The sequence below is a fragment of the Coregonus clupeaformis genome, chromosome 1 (assembly GCF_020615455.1).
Source record: "Coregonus clupeaformis isolate EN_2021a chromosome 1, ASM2061545v1, whole genome shotgun sequence".
NCBI lineage: Eukaryota > Metazoa > Chordata > Actinopteri > Salmoniformes > Salmonidae > Coregonus > Coregonus clupeaformis.
In genome coordinates, this window is record NC_059192.1 from 74,351,122 (window position 1) to 74,363,731 (window position 12,610).

General features: G+C 43.3%; 1 protein-coding gene across 4 annotated transcripts in view; it reads left to right on the forward strand.

The window, feature by feature from the left end:
- The window catches only part of LOC121576866 (sorting nexin-29-like), a 132,990-nt gene that overhangs the window by 83,261 nt on the left and 37,119 nt on the right, over positions 1-12,610 (forward strand). For 2 of the 4 annotated variants that reach the window (XM_041890416.2, XM_041890424.2), the window contains exons 17-18: positions 685-740; positions 4,559-4,640. In XM_041890416.2, coding sequence (XP_041746350.2) covers positions 685-740; positions 4,559-4,640 — 138 coding nt within the window. The remainder of the gene's footprint in view (positions 1-684; positions 741-4,558; positions 4,641-12,610) is intronic. The other 2 variants (XM_041890428.2, XM_041890436.2) reach the window with 1 other exon arrangement.

The window sequence follows — 12,610 nt, forward strand, 5'->3', positions numbered from 1 at the left end:
ACCAGGGCTTTTGGCACCGCTAGGTTACCAAACCAGCAGAGCTCGTGACTACACGCTCCAGAACTGACACTGGGGGGCTCGGGCTGGTGCTGGAGGGGTGTAGAGGTGATGTGGCTCCCTCTATCCCAGCCTTGTGGCCCTGTCTCTGGGGTGTGAAAGCCCAACTTCATCCTCTCTACACCAGACCATTCTCTTCTCTCATAGACAATCCGTCCACACATTGAAAATGAAAGACAAAAAGGGTGTTGACACGAAGGATTACCCATGCAAAGGTGTCCCTGGGCCGTGGGGGGATTTGAGGAGAAGAGGCAGACAGATTATAGGGATCCCTTACAGCTGGGTAATAGTATCCTCCTCTGCTGCTGGCGCTCCCTCCTATCCAGGGATTAACAACAACAAGAGGCCCTATGGGGTCACACACTGAGCTTTACTAGTGTGTACAGTACGTTGATGTGATAGTGGTGGTGATGGGATGAGGATGGGGGGCAGAGTACAATAATGTCATGGTGCTCTGCTCCACTAGTCACACACAGACACCTCCCTCAGGATCTACCCAACCCTGTAGCTCAGACACAGGGGTGTGTAGAGCAAAAATGGATTTTGTATAAACAGTGACATTTTGATTTCTCTCTCTCTCTCTCTCGCTCTCTCGCTCTCGCTCTCGCGCCTTACTTTTGAATAAAGGTTCCCGGTGACCTGAGCCAGACTTCTGACGACCCCAGCCTATCAGATTTTGAGACGTAAGCAGCTTCTATATCTCTTATCACATGAGTGGTGTCTGTCTATCTCTACTATATCTATGTGTATCTCTGGCCCCAAGGCTCAGCTCTATCATTATCATCTGAATCTCTATCTCCTCAAGTGAGGGAAGGTAGGTGACAGTTTACAGACATCTCTCGCTCCTGGTCTCTCTCTCTACCTCTCGCTTTGAAAACCTCTGACAGTCAAGACACTAAACCACTTGATTGTTCCTAGTAGGCTATAAACTCGGTATACTGTAAACATACACTACATGGCCGAAATGTGGACACTTCATTTTAGTGGATTCGGCTATTTCAGCCACACCCGTTGCTGACAGGTGTATAAAATTGTGTTGGCAGTAGAATGACCCGTACTGAAGAGCTCAGTGACTTTCAACGTTGGCACCGTCATAGGATGCCACCTTTCCAACAAGTCAGTTTGTCACATTTCTGCCCTGCTAGAGCTGCCCTGGTCAACTGTAAGTGCTGTTATTGTGACGTGGAAACGTCTAGGAGCAACAACGGCTCAGCCTCGAAGTGGTAGGCCACGCAAGCTCACAGAATGGGACCGCCGAGTTGCAACACTCACTACAGAGTTCCAAACTGCTTCTGAATGCAACGTCAGCACAATAACTGTTCGTCGGGAGCTTCATGAAATGGGTTTCCATGGCCGAGCAGCCGCACACAAGCCTAAGATCACCATGTAAAATGCCACATACTTTTGACCATGTTGTCTACAATACTGTGTGTATGCAGGTGTTGTGCTAACTGCTAATGGAACCTAGCTAGTACTTTATGATAACTACTTTGATGTAAAAATGTACTTACTACGACTCTGATGTGGCTCTCTCACCCAGCTATCTTAAAGGGCAATTCCACCACTTTTCAACCTAATTTTCATTATCTCCAGCACAATACCAGTGTCTATATATGTGAAAACGCCACATTTCTACGATTTGTAGAAAAACATATCAAATTAAAAAGTTCTACCCGATGACATCATCAAATTTAAAACATTTTAGAAACAGTAATTTTCAAACACTATGAGATTCGCAGTGACGAGGGGAGCAAGAACATACCCTCCCTCTGGCTAGAAACTCGTTGCAGGTTTTTATCCTACCCTATGATGTCACAGAGAAGCATTTTTTAGTACTACTTATATTTCTTTAGCACAGATCATAGAAACGTGTCGTTTTCACATATGTTGACACTGGTTTGGTGCTGGAGATAATGAATATGAGGTTGAAAAGTGGCGGAATTGCCCTTTAAGATGTATGCACCAACTGTAAGTCCCTCTGGATAAGAGTCTGCTAAATGACTACAATTTTAAAATGTCTAGTTGTAAAGAGAGCCTGTTGATACTAGCTCTACTGATCCAGGGATGACCCTTCTTGTCTCATTAGGAGAGGAGTGCTAAAACAGAGTTGAGATGAGGTGGTCGCCCTCTTGACGACTGTCCTCATTTGCTCCGGTGAATAGAGAACACAGTGCAGCCTTTGTGATGAGAGAGGGAGGGAGGTTGTTGCTATGTCACTGTGCTTTTTAAATCAGCCCCTCATTAAACATATGGAACAGGAGTAGAGGACTAGAGGGCTGTAACACCTGGCTATTAATGGGTGCCATTATTCCCTATATAGGGCACTACTTTTGACTGGGGCCCATATGGCTCTTGTCAAAAGTAGTGTATTATACAGTGGGGGGGAAAAAAGTATTTAGTCAGCCACCAATTGTGCAAGTTCTCCCACTTAAAAAGATGAGAGAGGCCTGTAATTTTCATCATAGGTACACGTCAACTATGACAGACAAAATGAGGAAAAAAATCCAGAAAATCACATTGTATGATTTTTTTATGAATTTATTTGCAAATTCTGGTGGAAAATAAGTATTTGGTCACCTACAAACAAGCAAGATTTCTGGCTCTCACAGACCTGTAACTTCTTCTTTAAGAGGCTCCTCTGTCCTCCACTCGTTACCTGTATTAATGGCACCTGTTTGAACTTGTTATCAGTGTAAAAGACACCTGTCCACAACCTCAAACAGTCACACTCCAAACTCCACTATGGCCAAGACCAAAGAGCTGTCAAAGGACACCAGAAACAAAATTGTAGACCTGCACCAGGCTGGGAACACTGAATCTGCAATAGGTAAGCAGCTTGGTTTGAAGAAATCAACTGTGGGAGCAATTATTAGGAAATGGAAGACATACAAGACCACTGATATTCTCCCTCGATCTGGGGCTCCACGCAAGATCTCACCCCGTGGGGTCAAAATGATCACAAGAACGGTGAGCAAAAATCCCAGAACCACACGGGGGGACCTAGTGAATGACCTGCAGAGAGCTGGGACCAAAGTAACAAAGCCTACCATCAGTAACACACTACGCCGCCAGGGACTCAAATCCTGCAGTGCCAGATGTGTCCCCCTGCTTAAGCCAGTACATGTCCAGGCCCGTCTGAAGTTTGCTAGAGTGCATTTGGATGATCCAGAAGAGGATTGGGAGAATGTCATATGGTCAGATGAAACCAAAATAGAACTTTTTGGTAAAAACTCAACTCGTCGTGTTTGGAGGACAAAGAATGCTGAGTTGCATCCAAAGAACACCATACCTACTGTGAAGCATGGGGGTGGAAACATCATGCTTTGGGGCTGTTTTTCTGCAAAGGGACCAGGACGACTGATCCGTGTAAAGGAAAGAATGAATGGGGCCATGTATCGTGAGATTTTGAGTGAAAACCTCCTTCCATCAGCAAGGGCATTGAAGATGAAACGTGGCTGGGTCTTTCAGCATGACAATGATCCCAAACACACCGCCCGGGCAACGAAGGAGTGGCTTCGTAAGAAGCATTTCAAGGTCCTGGAGTGGCCTAGCCAGTCTCCAGATCTCAACCCCATAGAAAATCTTTGGAGGGAGTTGAAAGTCCGTGTTGCCCAGCGACAGCCCCAAAACATTACTGCTCTAGAGGAGATCTGCATGGAGGAATGGGCCAAAATACCAGCAACAGTGTGTGAAAACCTTGTGAAGACTTACGGAAAACGTTTGACCTGTGTCATTGCCAACAAAGCGTATATAACAAAGTATTGAGAAACTTTTATTGACCAAATACTTATTTTCCACCATAATTTGCAAATAAATTCATTAAAAATCCTACAATGTGATTTTCTGGAGAAAAAAAATCTCATTTTGTCTGTCATAGTTGACGTGTACCTATGATGAAAATTACAGGCCTCTCTCATCTTTTTAAGTGGGAGAACTTGCACAATTGGTGGCTGACTAAATACTTTTTCCCCCCACTGTATAAGGGATCGTTTACGATTTTGGACACGCCCTGGGTGTCTGAAACAGTGTGTTCTAGCACGGTGGAAGTAATGTCCTCTGGGTCACAATTTATCTCCCTTTGGGTTCTTTCCATTTCCCTAATGAAAGGTCTCCTCATGGAGCTTTTATGTAGGTAGCCCTTTTTTAATTACGTGCTGCCCCTGGGACACTGAGGTAAAAGTTATCATGGTTTTATTCTCTACTTGCCTGACGACTCATCCTGAATTAAATTCTGCTGCTCTATCAAGCTCTCCATACATTCATTGTGGAGAAGAAACGTTAGTGGGTGTGGCGTTTGGTCGGAGAGATGTGGATGGTAGACAGGCACTTCCTGGTTATGATTCCTGACTGCGTAATATTTGTATAAGCGTAGTAGTAGTGAATTCTTGACGTCTTGAAGACCCTCAACCTCACAATGTTGTAGTATTTGGTATGAATGATAGCTTTCCTGCGATGAATACTACAGTGTCTTTACCCCCTACTGTGTATTCCTCACCCCCAGGACTCACCGCGCTCTCATCAATGTCTGGATTCCCTCTGTGTTTCTGCAAAGCCACGCTGCTAACGCCTACCATGTATACCAGGTAGGAGACTAACACCAGATCCTAGTGTACTAAACCAACACAAATTCAATTTGCAGATCAAGACATCCTAGTTTTCTTGTATACCCTTTCTGTGTTAAGTTGTTGAATGGAGTAACTAGTAAACTAACACCCAACATATGCCCTGGTCTAGATAACTGCTTTTTTATTGTACCTAGCACATTGACTAGGCGAGAAACCTGAGGTCTCTCACTGTGTCGCCTTCCTTCCTGTTCTCCCCTGAAGGGAAACGTGTCACTACCCTGCTCGGTTCCACTCTGTCAGGAAGAGGAGCCATAGTGTAGCGAGGTGAAACCAGAAATGATGGGACACGACAGGTGACACAACCTCAGCGGAGAGATAGTCGAGCCTGTTTGCCTGGCTCCCGAACTGAACTTAGATACAAGTCTGCTGTTGTATCACTGCCACTGCAGTGTGGTGTGAAGACACAACACGCACCCCTGGTCAGAGTAATACAGGCCTGGGCAGCTGCCTCCAGATGTGTACCCCCTGATAAGTAGTGACAAGAGAGTAAAGTAATGGCTGATATGACATCAATGATCCCATCGGTAGAGAAAGGAATCGGAGGTCATTCAATGTTTTGCTGAGAAGTTCAGTTGATGGATTTAGCATTGAACTTCTATATTCTAGCTAAATGGTTAAGTAAATACATTTAATTGATTTAATGACACCTGTTGTTACTAGTGCTTAGTCTAGCCTCAGACCATGGCTGTGTCCTGTATAGTCTTTGTTGTCTATGTGGTGTGTTCTCAGGGTTCTATTTGTCCAATAGATCACTATGGAAACATGATTATTATTCTTAATGGACTAGATTGATGAGTACTGTTTGCTGTGCGTCTTCCTCTCCAAGGCTTGAAAACACAGATTTGATGGATCACTGTGTGCGAGATAAGTGAGAATAGGTATTTCTGATACAAAAGGTCCTTAAATAGCATTTCAAAGAGAGACTACTGATATTACAGAAATGTAGTTCTAGTTTTTAATAAACAAAATGTTCCAATTTACGACCAGCCTACTAGGTCACAGCAACCCTGGGCCAGTCATTCCAGACTTCCTGATCCTGTACTGTTCCGATGGCATCAGGGCCTAAAAATCATCACCACCCAGCAGGAAACAACAACAACACCAGAATCACGCAGCTTCGTTTCACTCTGTGCTGAAAATGATGGAGAGGAGGGAGAAGAAAAATATAGCGGGAAAGGGAGAGAGAGCGAGAGAGATGAGAGCCAGAGCAGCGCAGCATTCTTCTCCGCCACTAGATTATAGGACATTTATGGAGGAGGCAAATTGCTTGTTCTCCATTCCCTGTCTTTGCCTTTCTCAAAAGCCATTTTTCTTCTGTTGGAAATGCAGACAGAACAAGGCCTGAGATGCCCATAGAGTGAGAGAGACTCTATTATTACTCCTGTTTTGTTCTCCCCAGATGAGCTCCCCATCCTCCTCTCTCTGTCTCACTCCTTTCATAATGAGAGACTATAACGGCAGCTGCAAATTATTGTTGCGTTCTCATAAAAATACCAACAATAATTATTATAGAAATGTGTTTCGTGGGAAAAATAAGAAGAAAAAAGATTTAGACTTTTTAATGTGTTCTTAAGGCCACTGTGTGAGTTAGAGTAGTAGCCTCTAAGCTGGGGAGCTCTTCTGAGGTTATGCTCTTCTGCCTCAGAGAAAAATAGGAACAAAAACAAAATATACTGAACAAAAATATAAACGCAACATGCAACAATTTCAAAGAGTTACAGTTCATATAAGGAAATTAATCAATTGAAATAAATTCATTAGGCCCTAATCTATGGATTTCACATGACTGGGAATACAGATATGCATCTGTTGGTCACAGATACCTTAAAAAAAAAAAGTAGGCTTGGATCAGAAACCAGTCAGTATCTGGTGTGAACATAATTTGCCTCATGCAACACATCTCTTCCGCATAGAGTTGATCAGGCTGATGATTTTGACCTGTGGAATTTTCTCCCACTGTGGTATGTTCTCTTATATTGGTGGGGAACTGAAACGCGCTGTCGTACACGTCGATCCAGAGCATCCCAAACATGCTCAATGGGTGACATGTCTGGTGAGTATGCAGGCCATGGAAGAACTGGGAAATGTTCAGCTGCAAGGAATCGTGTACAGATCCTTGCGACATGGGGCTGTGCATTATCATGCTGAAACATGAGGTGATGGCAGCGGGTGAATGGTACGACAATGAGCCTCAGGATCTTGTCACGGTATCTCTGTGCATTCAAATTTCCATCAATAAAATGCAGTTGTGTTCGTTGTCCGTAGCTTATGCCTGCCCATACCATAACCCCACCGGTTGTGTGGTTGTGAGGCCGGTTGGACGTACTGCCAAATTCTCTAAAACAATGTTGGAGGCGGCTTTTGGTTGAGAAATGAACATTTTAAATTCTCTGGCAACAGCTCTGGTGGACATTCCTGCAGTCAGCATGCCAATTGCACGCTCCCTCAACTTGAGACATCTGTGGCATTGTGTTGTGTGACAAAACTGCACATTTTAGTGGCCTATGTAATGATCATGCCGTTTAATCAGCTTCTTGATATGCCACACCTGTCAGGTGGATGGATTATCTTGGCAAAAGAGAAATGCTCACTAACGGATGAAAACAAAGTTGTGCACAACATTTGAGAGAAATAAGCTTTTTGTGTGTATGGAACATTTCTGGGATATTTTATTTCAGCTCATGAAACATGGGACTAACACTTTACATGTTGCGTTTATATTTTTGTTCAAAGCTGACGCACTTTATTTGCCAGGTGGAGATGATGGATGCACTTTGGCATTTTGTAGTGATAACACCCTCCCTCCCTCCTTCATCCCTCCTCCCATCCTCCCTCTTCATCTCTAAACCAGTTGTTTAACTTGCCCAGAGAGGTACTCCAAAGTTCTCCTACTGTATCTAGATTAATCTGACCAGACCAACATACCAAATCCACATTCCCAGCGTAGCAAAAAAAACAGCTCGCTTAGAGAAATTACTTAAAGGAAAGTAAAAGCAATGTTATGATTCATGGGCAAACTCTTTGCTTAGTTGAACAAACACACTGTACACACACATTTATTTTACCTCTGGTGGCCAGATGTAAAGCGGAGAGGAGATTAAATGGTAAAGCCCTGTACTCTAGATGAGCCCCGGCACTCAGAATTCACTGGGTTTTTATTCTAAATGAGTGATTCCCTTTGATCAGCAAAAAGCAGCTGAGCCAATCGCTTCCACCCGCTGCAAACTTCCCCATGTTTTTATAACACTAATGACATTTAGAAAACAGTTTTTTTTTCTCTCTTCCTTCCTGTCTCCCTTTTATTTCAATTCCAAATGTTCTGTGATACCTGATATGACTGTAGTTCCTCAGAGCCAAGCTGAGAGAGGGAGAGAGAGAGGGAGAGAGGGAGGGAGAGAGGGAGAGAGGGAGGGAGGGAGGGAGGGAGGGAGAGAGGGAGAGAGAGGGGGAGAGAGAGGGAGAGAGAGAGGGAGAGAGGGAGGGAGAGAGAGAGGGAGGGAGAGAGAGAGAGAGGGAGAGAGAGAGAGAGAGAGAGAGAGGAGAGAGAGAGAGAGAGAGGGAGAGAGAGAGGGAGGGAGAGAGGGAGGGAGAGAGGGAGAGAGAGTGTGTGATTGAAAGCGAGTCAGACACACTTATCGAGGTGAATCCAGGTGAAAGTTATGATCCCTTATTGATGTCACTTGTTAAATCCACTTCAATCAGTGTAGATGAAGGGGAGGAGACGGGGTAAAGAAGGGATTTTAAGCCTTGAGACATGGATTGTGTATGTGTGTCATTCAAAGGGTGAATGGGCAAAACAAAATATTTAAGTGCCTTTGAATGGGGTATTGTAGTAGGTGCCAGGCACACTAGTTTGAGTGTGTCAAGAACTGCAACACTGCTGGGTTTTTCACGCTCAAGAGTTTCCTGTGTGTATCAAGAATGGTCCACCACCCAAAGGACATCCAGCCAACTTGACAAAACTGTGGGAAGCATTGGAGTCAACATGGGCCAGCATCCCTGTGGAACGCTTTCGACACCTTGTAGAGTCCATGACCCGACGAATTGAGGCAGTTCTATGGGGAAAAGGGGGGTGCAACTCATTACCTTTGGCTTCCTGTTGGATTCAAACCCTTGGACCTGCACATACTGGGAGAATAAATCGGCCATTACAACGCATCCAACATACGCTCGTTCCCAGCACATATATCCCATAGGTCCCCTTCCCCAGAGAGGTGCACTGTGGGAAAAGTGTTAATGATGATGATCTCTATATTGCAGTTGACTTCCCGACGCGCTGAGGGGATTCATATAATGGAGTGGTGGAGGGTTCATAGTTCAGTCTGCAGACTCTTTGTGTGTTAGGGTTGTGACGGTTATTGGTCGTCCAAATGATCACCGTTATAACCGTTCTAATGGCAAACAAAACCAACAAAAAAACACTTAAATTTTTTGTTTTGTTATGGCGGTTATTTTATTTTCATGACTGTCTCATCCATAATCGTCGGTTACGCAGTTATACGGTAATTGTGCCAGCTCTAGTATGTGTGTGTTTATTTTGCCAAAGCCTGAGACTGTATCTCATGGGCTTCTTTGGCTATGCAAATGAAGGATATCATATATACAGTACCAGTCAAAGGTTTGGACACACCTACTCATTCAAGGGTTTTTCTTTATTTTTACAATTTTTTGTATATTGTAGAGTAATAGTGAAGACATCAAAACTATGAAATAACACATATGGAATCATATGTCAAAAAAGTGTTAAACAAATCAAAATGTATTTTATGTTTGAGATTCTTCAATTAGCCACCCTTTGCCTTGATGACAGCTTTGCACACTCTTGGCATTCTCTCAACCAGCTTCACTTGGTATGCTTTTCCAACAGTCTTGAAGGAGTTCCCACATATGCTGAGCACTTGTTGGCTGCTTTTCCTTCACTCTGCAGTCCGACTCAATCGGGGGATTGTGGAGGCCAGGTCATCTGATGAGCACTCCATCACTCTCCTTCTTGGTACAATAGTCATTACACAGCCTGGAGGTGTTTTGGGTCATTGTCCTGTTGAAAAACAAATGATATTCCCACTAAGCCCAAACCAGATGGGATGGAGTATCGCTGCAGAATGCTGTGGTAGCCATGCTGGTTAAGTATGCCTTGAATTCTAAATAAATCACAGACAGTGTCACCAGCAAAGCACCCCCATACAGTGGGGGAAAAAGTATTTAGTCAGCCATCAATTGTGCAAGTTCTCCCACTTAAAAAGATGAGAGAGGCCTGTAATTTTCATCATAGGTACACGTCAACTATGAAAGACAAATTGAGGAAAAAAAATCCAGAAAATCACATTGTAGGATTGTTAATGAATTTATTTGCAAATTATGGTGGAAAATAAGTATTTGGTCACCTATAAACAAGCAAGATTTCAGGCTCTCACAGACCTGTAACTTCTTCTTTAAGAGGCTCCTCTGTCCTCCACTCGTTACCTGTATTAATGGCACCTGTTTGAACTTGTTATCAGTATAAAAGACACCTGTCCACAACCTCAAACAGTCACACTCCAAACTCCACTATGGCCAAGACCAAAGAGCTGTCAAAGGACACCAGAAACAAAATTGTAGACCTGCACCAGGCTGGGAAGACTGAATCTGCAATAGGTAAGCAGCTTGGTTTGAAGAAATCAACTGTGGGAGCAATTATTAGGAAATGGAAGACATACAAGACCACTGATAATCTCCCTCGATCTGGGGCTCCACGCAAGATCTCACCCTGTGGGGTCAAAATGATCACAAGAACGGTGAGCAAAAATCCCAGAACCACACGGGGGGACCTAGTGAATGACCTGCAGAGAGCTGGGACCAAAGTAACAAAGCCTACCATCAGTAACACACTACGCCACCAGGGACTCAAATCCTGCAGTGCTAGACTTGTCCCCCTGCTTAAGCCAGTACATGTCCAGGCCCGTCTGAAGTTTGCTAGAGTGCATTTGGATGATCCAGAAGAGGATTGGGAGAATGTCAGATGAAACCATAATATAACTTTTTGGTAAAAACTCAACTCGTCGTGTTTGGAGGACAAAGAATGCTGAGTTGCATCCAAAGAACACCATACCTACTGTGAAGCATGGGGGTGGAAACATCATGCTTTGGGGCTGTTTTTCTGCAACGGGACCAGGACGACTGATCCGTGTAAAGGAAAGAATGAATGGGGCCAAAGGGTATATAACAAAGTATTGAGAAACTTTTGTTATTGACCAAATACTTATTTTCCACCATAATTTGCAAATAAGTTCATTGGATGCAACTCAAACAAAAATTGTAAAGTGGTTATCCCACTGGCTATAAGGTGAATGCACCTATTTGTAAGTCGCTCTAGATAAGAGCGTCTGCTAAATGACGTAAATGTTAAAAATCCTACAATGTGATTTTCTGGATTTTTTTTCTCATTTTGTCTGTCATAGTTGACGTGTACCTATGATGAAAATGACAGGCCTCTCTCATCTTTTTAAGTGGGAGAACTTGCACAATTGGTGGCTGACTAAATACTTTTTTCCCCCACTGTACCATAAGACCTCCTCCTCCATGCTTTACGGTGGGAACTACCCATGCGGAGATCATCCGTTCACCTAAACCGCATCTCACAAAGACACCGCGGTTTGAACCAAAAATCTCAGATTTGGACTCCAGACCAAAGGACACATTTTCACCGGTCTATTGTCCATTGCTTGTGTTTCTTGGCCCAAGCAGGTATCTTCTTCTTATTGGTGTCCTTTTAGTAGTGGTTTATTTGCAGCAATTCAACCATGAAGGCCTGATTCACACAGTCCCCTCTGAACAGTTGATGTTGAGATGTGTCTGTTACTTGATCTCTGTGAAGCATTTATTTGGGCTGCAATTTCTGAGGCTGGTAACTCTAATGAACTTATCCTCTGCAGCAGAGGTAACTCTGGGTCTTCCATTCCTATGGCGGTCCTCATGAGAGCCAGTTTCATTACATTTACATTTTAGTCATTTAGCAGACGCGCTTATCCAGAGCGACTTACAGTTAGTCACATTATGCATTATTGCCCCACAGTGGTAAGAAGTAGCATCCCAAAAAACACAAACTATACAACAGTCACGAAAGCGATGCACACGCTTCAATGGGGCAGAAGTCCATGTGTTGTGTTTAAATCTGAATGCCCAGATGACTAGCAACAATGACAAGAAGCTAACGTGGGGTATCGTAGGTGGCTAGTTTTATCTTGTTCTTGATACCATGTATTGTTTAGAGGTGTTTTGACTAATGTCACGTCTATGCTAATAAAGCAAAATGTTGCTAGCTGCCTAACCAACAACTGTAACGATGTATTTGAGACAAGTGCTCATTGTTCAAATATATGTTTTCAATAAACATTGGAGACTAAATATAGTTTACATGTCAACAATCTAAGCCAATCCAGGCTGTTTCGCCCCATAGTTGCGCACATGTCAGTTTTGTTGCTAAACAACTAACCTGTCTATAGCGTCATTGAAATGCATTAATGAACATTGAAACTACCATAAAACAAAGACCACAAAGTTGAATACACTTTAATCAATTAAATAATTTTTTCAAATGTTATACTGGAATGTTATGATTCCCCCTCTATTTCTTTAGTTAAAATGTCCCATCTAGCCATCTTCAAAACCCATTATATAACCAAGAGCGTTCAAATTCCAGGAATAAAAACAAAACCTAAAACCTAAAAAACATAACCACTACGTTGTCCTTATGAAGTGGATTTTAAAGGAGAGCATTCGCTCGTCATGGGAGTAAATGACTGACTGGAGTAATACGAGGGAGGTGGTGTCACTGTCAGCAGAATCATCCTTGCAATAGGACCAAAGTATTCCCTCTATTGATGTTGGTTTGATGACTGAAGGAAAAACACAGAACTGATATGGACCATAGTATACTGATCAGATCTACC